General features: G+C 44.4%; 1 protein-coding gene across 1 annotated transcript in view; it reads right to left on the minus strand.

The window, feature by feature from the left end:
- TTL (tubulin tyrosine ligase) overlaps positions 1–18,958 on the minus strand; it is a 44,959-nt gene extending 26,001 nt beyond the window's left edge. The window contains exons 1-4 of the mRNA XM_003909132.3: positions 18,628–18,958; positions 15,795–15,873; positions 8,074–8,306; positions 510–645 (exon numbers count right to left, since the gene is read on the minus strand). Of these exons, the coding sequence (XP_003909181.1) occupies positions 510–645; positions 8,074–8,306; positions 15,795–15,873; positions 18,628–18,784 (605 nt within the window). The 5' untranslated portion in view covers positions 18,785–18,958. The remainder of the gene's footprint in view (positions 1–509; positions 646–8,073; positions 8,307–15,794; positions 15,874–18,627) is intronic.
- Positions 18,959–19,340: the final 382 nt, after the last annotated feature.

Genomic DNA, 19,340 nt, shown 5'->3' on the forward strand with positions numbered 1-19,340 from the left:
GCTAGTTTTGTGTTTTAGTAGAGGCAGGGGTTTCATTATTGGCAGGATGATGCAATCTCTGACCTGGTGATCCGCCGTCTCGGCCTCCCAAAGTGCTGGGATTACAGGCTTGAGCCACCGCGCCCGGCCGAATTTTTGTACTTTTACTAGAGATGGAGTTTCACCATGTTGGCCAGGCTGGTCTCGAACTCCTGACCTCAGGTGATCTGCCCACCTCGGACTCCCAAAGTGCTGAGAGTACAGGCGTGAGCCACTGTGCCTGGCCAGAAAAGAATATTTTCTTAAAAAGAAAATCCATAATTGTAGTAACATTTCCTAGATGGAAAAAAGAAGAAAGAAAAATAGAAAATCAGGTACAGAAGCTCAGTTCCGCTCAGCTGCGCTCAATTTTGGTAACATATTAAACATGGTCAAACACTTCCTCATATTCCATGTCCCTCTCCCCACCGTATACCACAGCAGTTTTTTCAGATGAAGAAAAACAAAAGCTATGGACATGAATGCATTACCGAATGTCAAACTTGCGATGACCTGGCTCGAGCAGCAGAGGGTGCTCAAGATATTTCTGGATCACGTGCACTTGGCCCTGGTTGTCTATGAAATCGAGAAGCTCTGAAGCCTCTGATGAGATGAGAATGCCTTCACCTAACAGGGAAAAATCAAAAGAGAAACCAGTCCAATTCAAACCAAGAGCTCTCTATAAAGCCAGAAAGGAAATACGAACAGCAAAAACCCCACAAGAGGCTTTCAATGCCCTGCTCACCTTTTTCCTTCCCTTCCTTACTCCAGTCTCCCACATGCTCCCTTCTCCCCTCAAGAGTACCCAGGATTATCCTACTAACTCCTTCTCCATGCGGGTTGTCAACACTATCTTGGCTGCCTACAACCATGAAACCTCAGTTTTACAGAAATTCAAAGTGTCTAAGCACTCAAAGTAAATACTATTCTACTACTGGTCACTGGTTACCACAATAAAGACTACAAAGACAATACCTCCCCTTCCTTCACTGTATCTCGTAGAACTACCAGGAAGGTTAAGGCATAAAGATGAATGTTCAAGTAGGTTCCTTGTAGCGTTGTAATAGAAAAAAACTGGATACATTGGAATTGTCCATTAACATTAAATAATTGATATATCTTTTTTAGTAGCTTGAAGTATAATTCACATACCAAAAAATTTTTATCCTTGGAAAGTGTACAATTCAATGGCTTTTAGTATATTCAAGAGTTTTAAACCATTACTACAGTTTTTTTGTTGTTGTTGTTGTTTGTTTGTTTTGAGATGGAGTCTCACTCTGTCGCCCAGGCTGGAGTGCAGTGGCGCAATCTCAGCTCACTGTAACCTCTGCCTCCAGGGTTCAAGCAATTCTCCTGCCTCAGCCTCCCGAGTAGCTGGGATTACAGGCGTGCACCACCATGCCTAGCTAATTTTTGTATTTTTAGTACGGACAGCATTTCACCATGTTGGCCAGGATGGTCTCGGTCTTCTGACCTCGTGATCTGCCCGCCTTGGTCTCCCAAAGTGCTGGGATTACAGGTGTGAGCCACCATGCCTGGCCTACTACAGTTTAATTTTAGAACGGTTTCACCACTTCCCAAAATAAAAACTCTGTACCTATTAGCAGTCACTCACTACTCCCTCCTCACCCCAGCTTCTGACAACCACTAATCTACTTTCTCTATCTATGGATGTCTCATCTGGACATTTCATATAAATGGAATCACACAGTATGTGGCCTTTCGTGTCTAATTTCACTTAGCACAAAGTTTTCAAGGTTCATCCCCATTGTAGTGTGCATTAGTAGCATGTTCACTTCTTTCTTTGGCTGAAGAGTCATTTTTGTTCATTCAGTCATCAATTGATGGATGTTTGCATTGTTTTCATTCTTGTCTGCCTCTTATGAATAATGGTGCTATAAGATTTGCATACAAATTTTTGTGAACATATATTTTCAATTCTCAGGAATACTAGGTATGCAGGTGTGCGCCACCACATTGGCTAATTTTTATATTTTTTTGTAGAGATGGGGTCTTACTGTTTGCTCTTTTTCTAATTGGATTGTGTGTCTTTTTGTTTACTGTTAAGTTTTGAAAGTTGTTTATATATTCTAGATCTGAGTCCCTTGTCATATGTATGACTTAAAAATCCTTTCACCCCGTTTGTAGCTCATCTTTTTATCCTCTAATGAGGTGTTTCAAAGAGTAGAAGTTTTATTTTGATGAGGTTCAATGTATCAAGTTTTACTTTTATGGATTATACTTTTGGAGTCAAGCTCAAGAACTCTTTGCCAAGCCCTATCTCCCTTTTTCCTGAAAAATTGTTAAGTCCATGGTCGATTTTGAGTTAGTTTTTGTATGAGGTGTGAGGCTTATGTTGATGTTCATTTTTCTGCCTGTTGATAACCACCTTATCTAGTACAATTTGTTGAAAAATTTATCCTTCCTCTATTGAATAGCTTTTGCACCTTTTTCAAATATCAGATGGGCATATATGCTTTGGTCTATTTCTGAGTTATCTATTCCCTTCCACTAATTTATGTTTCTTCTGTTTTTGAGACGGAGTGGTGCTCTGTTGCATAGAGGTGTGATCTCGGCTCACTACAACCTCTGCCCCCTGGGTTCAAGCAATTCTCATGCCCAAGTAGCTGAGAGCACAGGCCTGCGCCACCACACCTGGCTAATTTTTTGTATTTTTAGTAGAGATGGGGTTGCACCATGTTGGCCAGCCTTGTCTCAAACTCCTGACCTCAGGTGATCCACCTGCCTCGGCCTCCCAAAGTGCTGGGATTGCAGCCGTGTTACATAGCCTGGCCCACTGATTTATGTTTCCTATATTTTTCCATAGATATATAATTGTATTGAGTACTATAGCTCTAAAATATGTCTTAATACCAGTTAGCATGTTTACTTATACTTTATTCTTCAAGATGTTTAAGCTATTCTAGGGCTTGTGCCTTTCGGTATGAATTTTTACACTATTTATTTATTTATTGAGATGGAGCCTTGCTCTTGTCGCCCAGGCTGGGCTCAAGCAATTCTTCTGCCTCAGCCTCCTGAATAGCTGGGATTACAGGCGCCCGCCACCATGCCTGGCTAAATTTTGTATTTTTAGTAGAGACATGGCTTCACCATGTTGTCGCCAGGCTGGTCTTGAACTCCGGACCTCTGGTGATCCGCCCGCCTCGGCCTCTCAAAGTGCTGGGATTATAGGCATGAGCCACCGTGTCCGGCATCTCCATGTAAATTTTTTTTTTTTTGAGATGGAGTCTTGCTCTGTTGCTTGCTTTGGAGTGCAGTGGGCGTGATCTTGGCTCCTGCAACCTCCCACCTCCCAAGGTTCATGCCATTCTCCTGCCTCAGCCTCCCCAGAAGTAGCTGGGACCACAGAGCCGCACCCGCGCCCAGCACCCTTTTTCAATATTTTTAGTAGAGCGAGTTTCACCATGTTAGCCAGGATGGGGTCACCGATCTCCACAGGCCTGCTGATCCGCCGGCGCCAAAGTGCTGGGATTACAGGCATGAGTCACATGAAGAGCCTCCCATGTAAATTTTTTTTTTATACTTTTAAGTTCTAGGGTACATGTGCACTACGTGCAGGTTTGTTACATAGGTATACATGTGCCATGTTGGTGTGCTGCACCCATTAACTCGTCATTTACATTAGGTATATCTCTAATGCTATCCTCTCCCCTCTCCTCACGCAGCGAGCCCGGTGTATGATGTTCCCCTCCTGTGTCCAAGTGATCTCATTGTTCAATTCCACCTATAGGTGCTGCTATAAGAATGCGTGCACACATATATTTATTCTTGTCTATTTACAACCTTAAGACTTGGAACCTCCATCATAAATTTTAAAAGAAGCTCCATGTCTATACAAAAAGCTTGCTGAGATTTTGAGAAGAATTACATAAACCTATAGACCAGTTTGGGGTGAACTGACATCTTTCCTATACTATCCTGCAATCCATGAACACAGTATGTCAGTCCATTTCTTTAGGTCCTCTTTGGCATCCTTCATAATCATTTTACTATTTTTAACATACAGAGCCTATACCTGTCAGTTAAATTTATACCTAAGCATCATATTTTCTCTGGGGTGACTATAAGTAGTATTGTGTTTTTTGTTTGTTTGTTTTTAAGACGGAGTTTTTGCTTTCTTGATCAGGCTGGAGTGCAATGGTGCAATCTCAGCTCACTGCAACCTCTGCCTCCTGGGTTCAAGTGATTCTCCTGCCTCAGCCTCTGGAGTAACTGGGATTACAGGCAACCGCCACCATGCCTGGCTAATTTGTGTATTTTTATAGAGACAGGGTTTAGCCAAGTTGGCCAGACTGGTCTTGAACTCCTGACCTCTGGTGATCCGCCTGCCTCAGCCTCTCAAAGTGCTGGGATTACAGGTGTGAGCCACCATGCCCGTTTAAGTAGTATTGTGCTTTTAACTTTGGTTTCCACATGTTCATTGTTGGCATATAAAAATGCAATTAAGTTTTGTGTGTTGCTCTCATATCCTGTAACATTGCTGAACTCACTCTTTAGTGAGCTGTCACCATTTCTTATTTTAACCATTTTAATAAAAGTGTAGTGACAGCTCGTTGTGGTTTCAATTTGCTAGAATCTTCTAATCTACGCTTCAGATTTGTAGCTGATTTCTACCTGGGTCTCATGCTTTCAGTGTAAGTGAATTCAATTCAGTTCATTAATTCAATGATTCACCTTTCCCAAACGTTAACGCCCTTTTCAACTACCTTATTGCTCTCTTGTTCTACCATCTGGTGAGCTTCTTGAACAAGAAACTGCAAATCAACCTGAAAAAGCTCCCTTCTCCTCGTTCCCTACACACATGACTCACGTTGTTTCATCTCCCTTAGGAATCAGGCTCAGATTTTTTGATACACCAGTATCAAAAATTATAAAATAAATCTGAATTGTATGTATTGTTTTATACCTACAAAATAAGACGACAAAAACGGTGATACTTTTAGTGACAGTTCGTCGTGAACTGCTCCCCGTTAGCTTACAGCCCTTTGAAAAAGCAATAGGATAACACAGAGCAAGAGCCATGAAGGCTTCGTGTCATTTGACCAAGTAATCTCATGTTTCAAAATCACTCTAAAGAAATGTTCAAGAAGAAGCAAGAGTTTCTTGTGATCGCCCAGGTGTGATGGCTCATGCCTGTAATCCCAGCAGTTCGGGAGGCCGAGATGGGAAGATCACTTGAGCTCAGGAGTTCAAGACCAGCCTGGGTAACATAGTGAGACCTCGTCTCTACTAAAAATCAAAAAATTAACAGGGTGTGGTGATGCACAGCTGTAGTCCCAGCTACTCAAGAGGTTGAGGTGAGAGTGGGAAGGGCGCGGTGGCTCACGCCTCTAATCCCGGCACTGTGGGAGGCCGGGGCAGGTGGATCACGAGGTCAGGAGATCGAGACCATCCTGGCTAATGCGATGAAACCCCGTCTCAACTAAAAATACAAAAAATTAGCCGGGCATGGTGGCAGGTGCCTATAGTCCCAGTACTCAAGAGGCTGAGGCAGGAGAATGGTGTGAACCCGGGAGGCGGAGCTTGCAGTGAGCTGAGATCGCGCTGCCACTGCACTCCAGCCTGGACAACAGAGTGAGACTCTGTCTCAAAAAAAAAAAAGAAGGTTGAGGTGGGAGGATCGCTTAAGCCCAGGAAGTCGAGGCTGTAGTGAACTGATATCATGCCATCATACTCCAGCCTGGGCAACAAAGCAAGACCTTGTCTCAAAAAAAAAAAATATATATATATATACACACACACACACACACACACACACACACATACATAATACAAAATTGAAATTAAAAAAAAAACAAGAGTGATCTACAGCAAAGACATTTACTAACGTTTTCTGTAATAGCAGAAATAGCAGAACAATGAGGTTGTTTCTCAACAGTAATTTGCTGTTAGAGATGTAGTGTGTTCCCATGCTCCAGGTGAGAGGTGAAGGTGGCTAGATTAGAGATAGGCAGTGGGCACAGTAAACAGTGGCTTCATAACGGATAGAGTTTGAAGGCTGAGTCAACTATACAAAGCATGTAGTAGGTACCAAATAAATGCTTAACAAGAATAAAAGTCATTCATTCATCCTATTGGTTTCATTTTATAGTTCCCAAACATAATAAATATATATCACTTATCTCTTCAGCTCCTAAAGCAAAAAGTCTTTGTGTGGCATTTTATTCTCTCTTGACTTCCCCCTGCTGCTAGGTGTCCCTCTGAGTCTTGCCTTGGTGAGGGTCCAGGAATCACCCAGGTGTCCTCACAGTGGCCATACTGACTCCAATCCCAAACCCACAGGAGGATTCTGGAGTACCATGAATGTCTATTTCCTCTTCCAATTCCGTCATTTACCATTGGAACCACGCTGGGCGGCAGTACTTGAGAAAAGGTCTCAAGAGGGGAGAGAGAAGTAGGTGAGGTACCTGCTTGTGGCAAGAGTCCAACTCTCCCCCTTTCAGAATACCCGGTGAGGCCTTCCTGTCTCATGGTTGGTGGAAAAGAAGGTGAGGTCCTTTCCACCCGGAATAGAAATGAGTACCAGTGGCCAGATGTCTTCCAAGGCAATACAAGAAATGAGTTCAAAATGGAATGAGACAGAGTCTCACTTTGTCACCCAGGCTGGAGGCACGATCTCGGCTTACCGCAAGCTCCGCCTCCTGGGTTCATGCCATTCTCCTGCCTCAGCCTCCCAAGTAGCTGGGAGTACAGGCGCCTGCCACCACGCCTAATTTTTTGTAATTTTAGTAGAGACGGGGTTTCGCCATGTTAGCCAAGATGGTCTCGATCTCCTGACCTCGTGATCCGCCTGCCTCAGCCTCCTCAAGTGCTGGGATTATAGGCAGTGAGCCACCGCGCCCAGCCGGAATGGTTTTATAAAGAGCATATGAGGGCAGTCATAGACAGAGACTGTTTATGTGTTCATTACATTGGGAACTGCCTCTATTTTCAGCCTGATTTAATATTATAAACCTTACCCCTTACACGCATTCATTCAACACATATTTGTTGAGTGCCTACGAGGAAGGTACAAGGATGAATAAGACAGAATGTCTGCGTTTGTGTGAAGCCTACACAACAATGGGAGAGATGGACAGAGTAGTATAGTGCCAGGAAGAGGTTAATGCCAGGAAGTAAATGAGGCAGGGGAAAGGGAAAGAAAGCAAAGGACACAGAGGCTATTTCAGATTAGAAAAGCCTTCCCTGATGAGCCAGCATCTGAGGTGAGAGAAACAAAACAAACTATGTAAGCACATTCTAGGAACAGAGACAAGTTTGGAATATTTGAGAGATACTAGGCAGTCTTTGTGTCTACAGTCCAAAGAGCAAAGCTGAGGGTAGAAGGAGATGAGATCAGAGATACGGGCAAATGTCAAATGGTGCAGGTTACCATTAGGAATCCGGAGTCCATTCTAATTGCATTAGGAAGCCAGCTGGTAAGTTTCAAGTAGGAAGTAACATGATTAGATTTATGTTTTGAAAACATCATTGTCTGGAAGGAGAACTGGTTGAGAGCAGGCTCTGCAGTTACACACACTAAAGAGAACGGGGGCTTTGATTTAGAGGGGAAGCAGTGGAAATGGCAAGAAATAGTCTATTCAGAATGTATTTTGAAGGTAGAGCTAGCAAGAATTGCTAATGCATTAGGAGTAGATTGTAAAGAATAGAATAGTCAAGGATGAATCCTAGGTTTTAAGCTTCAGAGACTGAGTGAAGAGTGGGATCATATACTAAGTGGAAAGCGTGAAGGAGGAGCAGGTTGGCATGGGCAAAGTTGGTAAGGAAATGAAAAGTTCTGTATCAGATGTATTCAGTTTGAAATGCCTTTCAGAGACGGTGAGGGTGTCAATGGATCTAGAGCTTAAAGGAAAAGACCTATACTGGAGATATACATTTAGAAGGCATCGGTACATAGATGGGTATTTATAACTATGTAACTAGACACAGTCTCCACCTTCAACGATTCAGATTAAAATAGGGTCGTTCATCTAAATACATCACAATAGGAACAACTCACCAGGAACAGAGGAGGGGACAGCAGTGCCAACTCACCTTTGGCACCAGCTGATGACTTTGCAATCCAAACGTTGCCCTCTCCATCCTCCTTCTTTCTGTTATAGGAAGCGAGAAAGAATTCTCTTTCATCTGTCCTTGAGTTACTGACTGGTGGTTGAATTCCATTCTGTGCTGGAGCAACTGGGGTCTTGAGATTGGTTGGATAAATCACATAGGACTCAGGGAACCATGTGCAGGACTCAGCCAGTTCAGGGCTTGTCTTGATTAGCCTGGCAGATGACAGAAGAGGGTCAGCCTTCCTTCAGAAACGCCACTGCTTTCCCCCAGAGATCTTCCAGGAGGCAAAGCGTGACTCAGTCTTCTAACACCTCTGTTTGCTCTTAGTCTCCCTGGACAAAGCTCAAATGCATTACTGGGGAGCACAGAGCTGTTAGATACAACTTTAAAGGCATACCCCAGTTAATTCAAAAGGCTTAATGTCCAACACTTTCGCTCGTTTTAAAATGCATCTCTAAGGAAGCTTCACTGGACATAATCCTGAGCCAATACCTTTTCAACACATATGTTGTGGAGCCAGACCCACACTAAAAAATGAAATGGGGAAGAGAGGAAAATTTAAGTAGCAAAAAGACTACCCTGGCCCAACTCTCTATAGGAGAAAAGGTTATGTAGGAATCTGAATTAGAAGACTTTTTAAAGCCCTTCTTTTCTTGCTTTTAGCTCAGGCTGGCTTCGGTGACAGAATAAAAAAGGTTATCTTTCTAACAGAACACAGGACACCAGTGGTTATAGTGAAATATACCTCCTGTTCCCCAAATACCATAACACCACAGCAGATTAAGTCAGGCAAGGCACTTAGCACACAGGAGCTTCCCACTGCATCTACTCTGCAATCAGACCCCTGGAGCTAGAGGCACTGGTATCACATTTCACAAATTAGGAACTGGGTCACAGAGAAGCAAATTTCCTAAGATCATAAAGGTAGTGAGGACCAGCCAGCATGCACCCCGAACTCCCAAGTCTTTCTTTCTTTCTTTTTTTTTTTTTTTTTTTTTTTAACAGCTCAAGCTACTACAAAACCCCCAAGTCTTAACTGGAAACCTGCTCTTGCTCCCCAGGAATCAGAGACAGGGAAGAACCTGCCCACAGACATCCACTGGCCTTCCCTGAGCTGTGCTCCCTCTTCTGTTTAGAACAGAACTGTTAATGCCAAGTCCATGTTAAGATTCACCTACAAAACCCAGTCTGTGAACGAATGGTGGAAATAATGACATTTTAGATAGAGATTAAAAATAAATTTATTTTAAAGCGAAAGGGAAAGAACTGAAAAGCTACTTGAACTTCAAGGAACAAAATAAACATATTTTTAACTCACTGAAAGTTCAACTCCATATCTGCATTGTCCCATCCAGTGGGCAGTAGTCAGCCACATATGGCCACTGAGCATTTGAAATGTGGTCAATGTGACTCAGGAACTGAATTTAAAGCTTTTTTTTTTTTTTAATTCGAGCCAGAGTCTCACTCTGTCGCCCAGGCTGGAGTGCAGTGGTACGATACTGGCACACTGCAACCTCCACCTCCCAGGTTCAAGCAATTCTCCCACCTCAGCCTCCCAAGTAGCTGGGATTACAGGCACCTGCCACCATGCCCAGCTAATATTTATATTTTTAATAGAGACAGGGCTTCACCATATTGGCCAAGCTGGTCTCAAACTCCTGACCTCAGGTAATCCACCTGCCTTGGTCTCCCAAAGCGCTGAGATTACAGGCATGAGCCACCATGCCAGGCCTAAAATTTAATTTGCCTTTAATTAAAAAATGGACACATTATAAAATATTTTTCCATTAAGCACAACTTTATTGATATGGTGAGATAACACTTCACTTTATTGTTGCATTGCAGCATGCACGTCAGGGCCATGTGTCATTTCTAGTATCACACACAAACACATCGCTATTCTATTCAGGGACAATAGATTGATTCAGTTCTAGTGATTTATTTCTGTGCACTGATGAAACATTATGATATGTTTATTACGCAGAGAGCATGAGTTACAGTGCTAGCTACGTACACCACAGTTGGTAATTTAGGTGAAACAGAATTTCTTCCTAGTTAAAAAAATATTTGGACAAAGTTTTAACTGAGTAGGGACGCTACTAGAACTATGACAGAAGCTAGAACTATGACAAGGACAGTAAGAGATTTAAAAAAAAAAAAACTGAAAGGAGATGCGCCACAGATTCACAAGAAATGGTGACTGCAATAGGCTGTGGTCAAAGTAAAATGAAAAAACGGTTGTGTAAAGGAGACTTTTTTAGCAAATACATAATAAACTTGGTAAGTATTTTCCTCTCAATGCTCAAAAAAATTAATGAAACTAGTGGCTGAAATCACAATAGCCAACATATTTTTAAGCAAATGTTTAACAGAGTCTGAGTTTATAATTTTGGGCAACTATAAAATGGCTTGGATTCTTACACAAAAAGAAAACCATTTTAGATGCAAATGTGGTTTTAAAAAAACTATTTTAAGGAAAAGACTTAAAAATATAATTTACAAAAAACGAACAATCTTCAGCTGAGTCACAATTGCCCACAGACTACAAAACCTTTCTAACAATCAGAGATTGACTCAAAATTTGAAAAATATTAAGTAATTTCTTTAGCTTTAGGTGAACTGTGTGACATAAAAGATGCTGTGCAATTAACACTTTGGATGTTTTGCCTCAAAGGATTTCCAAATATATGAAAAAATGCTGTCAAATTTCAGCTTAAAAAATATCAAACTCGGCGGGCATGGTGGCTCATGCCTGTAATCTCAGCACTTTGGGAGGCCGAGGTGGGCAGATCACGAAGTCAGGAGATCAAGACCATCCTGGTTAACACGGTGAAACCCTGTCTCTACTAAAAATACAAAAAATTAGCCAGGTGTGGTGGCAGTTGCCTGTAGTCCCAGCTACTCGGGATGCTGAGGCAAGAGAATTGCTTGAACCCGGGAGGTGGAGATTGCAGTGAGCCGAGATCGCGCCACTGCACTCCAGCCTGGGTGACAGAGAGAGACTCCATCTAAAACACACACACACACACACATAAAACCTCATAGTATAGATATTTTAAAATCTTTTACGTCTGTCACAGAATTTTACCTACATGCAAAAAATTACTTTCTAACATGACAGATAGGACTTCAGCTAGGTTGTATTAAAATATGGATTTATGGCTAGGCACAGTGGTTCACTCCTGTAACGCCAGCACTTTGGGAGGCCGAGGCAGGTGGATCACCTGAGGTCAGGAGTTCAAGACCAACCTGGTCAACATAGTAAAACCCCGTCTCTACTAAAAATACAAAAAACTAGCCGAGCGTGGTGGTGGGTGCCTGTAATCCCAGCTACTAGGGAGGCTGAGGCAGGAGAATCGCTTGAACTGGGAGGCGGAGGTTGTAGTGAGCTGAGATAGCACCACTGTACTCCAGCCTGGGCGACAGAGTAAAACTCCATCTCCCAAAAAAAAAAAAAAAAAAAAGAGGATTTACTAAGATTTTAGTAGACTACTGTTTCCTTTACTACTTCATTTTATTGTATGACACATGTTGGAAACATCTGCTTCAAGGCATTATGTGTTACATATTGAAAACATTTGTGTTAGGTTTGCTTTCTGTTTGTTTATCTGAGACAGGGTTTTGTTCTGTCGCCCAGGCTGGAGTGCAGCGGCACAATCTCAGCTCACTGCAAATGCTGCCTCCCTGGCTCAAGCGATTCTTGTGCCTCAGCCTCCCAAGTAGCTGGGACTACAGGCGCGCACCACCATGCCCAGCTAACTTTTTTTTGTATTTTTGGAAGAGACGGGGTTTCACCATGTTGGCCAGGCTGGTCTCAAACTCCTGACCTCAAATGATCCACCTGCCTTGGCTTCTCAAAGTGTTGGGATTACTGGCGTGAGTCACCACGCCTGGCCTTGTGTTAGGTTTTCTGAAGCAGACTCTAAGTGTCATGGATACAGTTGTTAAAATGGTTCTGTATATACTAGATGATTCTCCAGTTCTTGGAAGCAGAAGATAATGAATTTAATGATACTGTGTTCTCTGCCAGTATTCACTGATGGAGAGGGGGGTTTTTTTAAATAAAGATTTACTTTTCAACTCCAATTCAGATTTTCTTGAAAATAAAAGGAATGTTTGTCAAATCATTATTTTCACTCAGTAATTCATCATGTCAATAATCAAAATAAAAAATGACTGTCATTTGCATTTTCTTATCTATCTACATACTGCATATAAACAAGCTAAATTTAAAGCTCCAAGGAAGGGAAAAGAAGACATTTACGACCCAGCCAGAAAGGTGTGAGAATTTATGTTTCAACTTCAAAATATAAGTTGATAATAATGATTTCACATATTTTTATAACATGACTCAGTATGCAAAAAATGTTAATTGTAATAGCATTATGAAAATTGGCTGCAAAAACTAAAAGTAATCTGAAGAACACTTTGTTGATATTGATAAATTTAGAGTTACTTTTCAATATATTCAATACATCTTTGAATTTGATATTTATAATATTGAACTAACACAAGAGTTGGTGAATTTACTTGGACATTATTTTGAAAATAAGCTTTTACTTCATAGTCAAATCAATTCTTCCAGAAAAGATGAACTGGTTTTGAAAATGTGTGTGCAATATTAAAGGAAATAGATCTTTTGGCATTCAAAGTTATTGAAAAACTTTTATGTACAACCTGGGTACATAAATCTACTTCTTCAACCATATAGTTTTTATGTAATCTAAATTCAGATCAAAGCTTTCCAATGAATATTTACTGTTTGAATTAAGATGTGCTATATATGTAAAATTCACATCAGATTTTGAAGTCTCCAAATGAAAAATAGAACATAATAGCTTTTTATATTAATTACATGTCAAAATAACATTTTGGATTTATTTAAATACAATAAATTATTAATTTAATTGCAGCTGCTTCTTTTCTTTTCTTTTCTTTTTTGAGAAGGAGTCTCACTCTGTCTCCCACGCTGGAGTGCAGTGGCACCATCTCAGCTCACTGCAACCTCCACCTCCCAGGTTCAAGCGATTCTCCTGCCTCAGCCTCCCAAGCAGCTGGGATTACAGGTACCACCACCATACCCAGCTAATTTTTGTATTTTTAGTAGACATGGGGTTTTACCATGTTGGCCAGGCTGGTCTCGAACTCCTGACCTCAGGTGATCTGCCCGCCTCAGACTCCCAAAGTGCTGAGATTACAGGCGTGAGCCACCACGCCCGGCTTGCAGCCGTTTCTCTGCGCTTATTTTAATGTGGCTACTAGGCAGTTTATAATTACATATGTGGGTAGCATCCTATTTCTGTTGGACAGTGCTGGTCTGTAAGATGACCTTGATTTGGAAGCCCTCATTTCCTGCACAGAACCAAGACCAGGCTCTGCAGGAAGTCCTTTGCTTTTGTCCCATTTCCTCATGGGCCCATTTGGGAAGTAATCAGAAATGGAGATTTACTTACATCTATAAAACAGCAATGTTCAGGAGAGGAAAAGACAGCCTCTGATCTGCACCAGGAGAAGAAAAGCCCCTCAGGGTTTTAAGACTATGGCCTTGAGGCCTCAGTGAAATTTCTGAAACTCCCTGAAGTGACAGGAGGAAGGACTGGGCTGCACAGGGTCCTGCGCTGAACCCCACCAAGGCTCTGGGAAGCCTCCTGAGGGTGCACAGTCACAATGGCCAGGGGTCCCATTTGTGCAGATTAAAACTGTCCTGGCTTAATAGGAGCTACTATAGCCATGGCAACCCGGCTGTTCTCTCTGAGCTGCCATTTTGTCCTATATAATGAAGGAGACTTTATTTCTAACTCTCTGGAGCCCTTTCAAGCCATACAAAATCATGGGAGAGAGACAAATGGATAAAGGGAACCATCATATCGCGAACTACTACAAGCCCCTCACAGGACAACTGAGACAAAGATGGAAGCTGACGAGCATGATGCATAGGTCTGCATAGGTCATGTCACCATTACAAGGTGCTATCACGGATCACACTGCATGCCTCCGAGGGGCAACGAGCAGGTACTGTCACCACCATCCATCCCCATTTTACAGATGAGACACTGAGATTCTGATGCTCTCCAAGGTCACAGGTATGTATCACACTTGGTCACAACTCCAGCCCTAGACTCACTCTGCTTCACTATAACTGTGACATACGCAAATATGGAGACCATTATTTTTTTACAGCATCCTCTGCTTCCTACTTTGTCTTTAGGGGAAAAATCATAGCAGAAAAGGTTTAACAAATATTTAATAAGAATTTCTAAGTGAATACTCTGAACAAACAAGCATGTCCCATTTCTATTTCTGATTCCAGTGTAACAGTCATTTGCATTCTAAATATAAAACATGTCACAAAATGACTTTAGGAAGCCTCACACTCCTTCAGGAGTGGGATGAATCCTGATAAATCCATCATAGGGAGGAGTGGGTCCATAAGTTACCAGGGCCAATGAGTGAACAAAAAGCAGAAATGTTCCTGTGAGCACCCAACCTAGTAAATATCTAGAGCCCAGAAAAAAATGTTAGTGGGAAAAGAGCATTTTGCATTGAGTCATATCTCCCAGGACCTGGCTACACACACATGTTCACCAGCCATCATGGAAAGAATACTGGAGGCCCACGACAGCCCTGATTTTTAGTGGCCTGACCCAGTGTTTCCCTACTGAAATAACAATAGCAACGACAACTATACTAACAGCAATAATAGGGAGTGCTTTCACTTACACAGTATGAACAAGACAGGCACTCTTCAAGGCCCTTAGCTAAATTAGCTCAATTAATCCTCGTAACAACCTAAGGTAGTTATTATTATTTCCCCATTTGACAGCCAAGAAAATTAAGGTAGTATCACATACTCATTATGCGCCAGGCCACTGTGCTATATAAACTTTACATGCATCACCTTATTTAATTCTCATAATAGCCTTACGAGGGAGGCACTGAGGCTTAGAGGGATGAGGAGATCTGCCCAAGCTAGTGAGAGGAAGAGCTGGGGTGAAAACTTACACTTTTGACCCTAGATCTTAATCGTTGTCTAACACTGTCTCCTTCCACTTTGTGATACCGTGGTGATACCAAGCCATAATCCAGCTGCTCGGAGATGGCTAGTGGAGCGGATGTTCTTATACCCTGCCCAGATATCCTTTCTGAGGGACCCGCTGCAGCCATGAGAGATGCATGCTAAGGGCTATATATGTCCTTCTCCAGGGACCAGACCGTGCCCAGAAATGCTTGCAAAGCTAAGCCCTCCATCTCCTCCCACAGCCGATGGCTGACTGATACTGGAGCATAGAGGCCTGGTCCTTGCTCAAAATGTGACGACTCTGAGGTGCCATTCACTCCGGTGCTCCTTGGAGTCGGGAGAGGCAAGACTTTGGCTAAAACCACCTCTTTACTTGGTTCTCCCCGTGCCCTGCCCTGTCCTTGCTTCCCGATGGGTATCTCTTAAGAACCCTACCCCAGGAAAATTACTTACACAGGAGACCCTGAGTCAGGCTCTGCTTCTAGGAGCCTCGCCTCAGAGCCAGACAGGCTTTATCAAGCACCATGTTTTGGACTGCAACCAAAGCAGCTTAGAGGAAGCTTCTGAACTGATATTTGTTGGCTTTTAAAATAAAAGCATGTTTGTCCTTTAAACAACCCCACATTTTTGCCTAAGTGCTTCATTTAGGTAAAACATGGAAAACAGCAGTCTTAACACTTACTTCACTAAAGAAGCTTTGCGACACAGTTTGTCAGCGCCCCTGTAGTAATTCACCAACTGTACCAGCCCGGGCTCGTGACCTAGGAAGGAAAGAGGAGGCTCAGAAGGGACACAGGACAGGTGGGGAATGACAGTGCCAGCAGCAGCAAGCAGGAGAGAGGACAGCTGTGTCACGCCCAGCTTTTCTCTCTCTCATCTCAGGATTGGCTGTTATAAAATGGAAAATGGAACAATTTTGTTTCTCTGTCCCCAGGGACCCTCTTTCTCTCCGTATCCCGCTGGCAACCTTCAGTCTCCCCACAATGGATATTATAATATCAACCTCGTAGGCTTGCCAAGGCTGCTGCTACCTTTGTTTGTGTTTTCTTATTAGGGTAGAGGGTATTGAGGGTATTTTTCATTTCACCTCTCCCTGACTGCACACTGCATTCCCCTCCAGGCTTAACACATACAGACTTGTCACTCTGTACAGTAAGGCTACTTTAACAGTCATGCTTTCCACATCCGTAACCTGGTTTTCTACACCAAGGAAGGAAGGAGAACCAGAATGATGCTGGTTTCAAGCAAGTGTATCTCTGCAAGCTTCTAGGAGGTGAAGGAAGGTAGTGGAAAAGCCATGTGTATAAGATCAGAAGCCCTGAGAGCTTTCTTCTGTGCCTCGTTCCACAGGGAAACTAATTTTCAACAGCTCTTATTACCTGTGGTCTTTTTTAGAAAATTAGAGCAGAAAGGATACAAAGAAAAACAAATTTTTATTAAAAATAAAAAGTGTTGTCTGGCCGGGCGCGGTGGCTCAAGCCTGTAATCCCAGCACTTTGGGAGGCTGAGGCGGGTGAATCACCTGAGATCAGGAGTTCAAGACTAGCTTGGCCAACATGGCAAAACCCCATCTCTACTAAAACCACAAAAACTAGCTGGGCATGGTGGAGCACACCTGTATTTCTAGCTACTTGGGAGGCTGAGGCATGAGAATCACTTGAACCTGGGAGGCAGAGGTTGCAGTGAGCCGAGATCCCACCACTGCACTCCAGCCTGGGCCACAGGGTGAGACTCTGTCACAAAAAAAAAAAAAACACACACACACACACAAACACACAGCTCAAACGTTTACTGATCATCTCCTGAATTTGTGGTATCTGTACAGGATTCAAATTCTGTAGGCTTCTGCTTCTCATTCCAAGGCTTAAGCACCAGAGTAATGCCAGTCACTCCTACCCCTGCCTGGGCGGAGCCATGTTTGTTGTTTTTAATGTTAGGATTCCACCTAAGCTTTCACAGCCAGGCACTGCCAAGAATATAGAGGGATGTCAGGAAGTCTGGAAAGGGAAGTGGACAATGCAAGGAAGAAATAATTGTTCTCAACTATAAGCAATTCTCTTCGTCTCCTTTAGGATCATGTACTCTCTCCGCTAGGGTCTTCCTGACACCGGTTAACAAAAGGGAGTCTCCAAGCACAGTCTCCATATTCTGAGATTCCTGGGTGTTCAAATGGGTCCTTCCATGGAGTCACCATTCTACATCATAAACTTGTATACCAACGAAAAGTTGTCCCAGGTACTATCAAAAAAATTGAGCAACTTTACACTGCAGCTCTTCATTCCTCCAACGATTTGAGTTTTACACCGCCCCCCTCGCCCCCCAAAGGCTCTGTCTATGGAAGCTCACCAATGACCAGTCAATTCCAAATGGCCTATATTCAATTTTTACCCATTCGAATTCTGACCACACCTATTTCTAAAAACTGTTTCCTCTCCTGGACATAGAACACTGCTCTCTCTGGGTTGTCCTCCAAAGTAGAGGTGACTCTTCCTCTGTAACAATTTTTCCCTTGTCTTTGGAATACAATTGGCCCCCACCTCTGGTGAATTCTGGCAAGGAACATGGCTCCCCAGAGAGAAGCTCCAATTCCCAGATGACTGTGCAGAGAGGGAGGCCATGAGACCATGCTCAGGTCAATGGGATGTGAGTTGAACTGATCTGGGCAACTTCTGGATGACATCATTTACAAAGGAGCCGCTAGTCCCCTCCTATCTCCTGCGTTTTCCTACAAGTGAGTATGGTGGTGCCCAGCCAGCTTCAACCATGTGGATGAAGGTAATTCCCTCGGGGAGAACAGGGAAGAGAGGGAGGGCGAAACACAGATTCATGTAAGACCTTAATCCAATGCAGAACTGCGAAAACATGTTATTTGGTGAAACTAAGGAAAGGTTTATAATCAGACACCCCTACACGCTTTCCTGGGCTAGGGTCTCTTCTGCAACTCCTGCTTTTGGAATCCAGGGATCTTTTCTAAATCTTCTGACCGTTCCTCCGCCCCTTCGGGTGGCAGAAGCCTCAGGGGTTTCAACACCTTCAGCTCCCCCGCCCCCTGCGCCCACGCCAAGCAGGGAGAAATTCTCAGTGAGGAAGAGCTGCAAGATGACTCCAGCCTACGCCGGCCGCCGGTTCTGCGGAGCCGCGCCCCGCGCCGCTCTAGGCGCAGCGGACCGGCCCGATTTGGAGGCGTCGGCCCGGGGGAGCCGCTATACTCCCGCGTCAGGGTCCCAGCCCCGGCGGCCGACGTCTCCCGGGCTGCAGGGACCGGTCATTGTCAGGAGGCAGCTGCGGCCCCGAGTGGCCGCACCGCGACTCCGACTCTAAATCCGAGCTAAGAGACAAGAAAGCATTAAAAACGACAGGTTTCGATCTTTCTGAATCCCATTTTTGATATGCCCAAAAAGCGACCAAGGGGAAGATTTATGACCTTTAAAAACAAAAGCGGTGGTTCTAACGGGCCGCGGGAGGCGCGCAGGGCCGTTCCGGGGAGGGCAGGCAGGAATTTGGGAAGGGCTCACCCAGTCTCCCGAAGGGCAGCCGGTTCCTCTCTCCCAACATCAGGTTGAACCTGGGGTTGTCTCGCCGCAGCCTCTTCCAGTGACCGGTGGCGAGAAGCAGCCGGGAGACTTCGGCGTAGACGCTGCTGTTCTCATCGCGCACCACGAAGGTGTACATGGCGAAGGGCCGCGCGCCCGGGCCGCCGGGCAGCCGCCGCAGGGACCAGCCGGCCGAGAAGGCGGCTCAGCGCCGATCCCGCCCGGGCGCCCGCCGCGGCCCGGCCGCCGTGCTCTCTTCAGGCCATATGGCGCTGCGCCTGGGCGCCCGCGCCTCTGCCGGAGTGGAAAGCGCCGCTAGCACGCCCGCCCACCCCGGCGCGGCCCTGCCTTCTGGCCTCGTGATTCTGAGTGGCCTGCCCTGCCGCGTTTGAGAGGCTCGGCGCGCTCTTCGTATCCCCTCCCCGGGCGGCGGCGGCGGCGGCGGCGGCGCAGTGGGTTGGGACCTTGTGGCTCGGCTTTACTGCAGCGCGCGGACTGTGCAGTGGAACCAGAGTCCGGGCCTGGGGCGGTTCCTCCCAAGCTCAGGGTCGCAGCCGGAGGGCGGGGCCGGCGGACGATCCCAGTTTGCAGATTTCTGTCAAGGTTTTTCTTCTATTGCCAAAGGACTTTTTATGGATAAAACCCAAAAGTTCTAAGGCCCGGTCCTGTGGCCTAGGGAAGAAGCGCTTCCCCTT

Source organism: Papio anubis, chromosome 14 (assembly GCF_008728515.1).
Source record: "Papio anubis isolate 15944 chromosome 14, Panubis1.0, whole genome shotgun sequence".
NCBI lineage: Eukaryota > Metazoa > Chordata > Mammalia > Primates > Cercopithecidae > Papio > Papio anubis.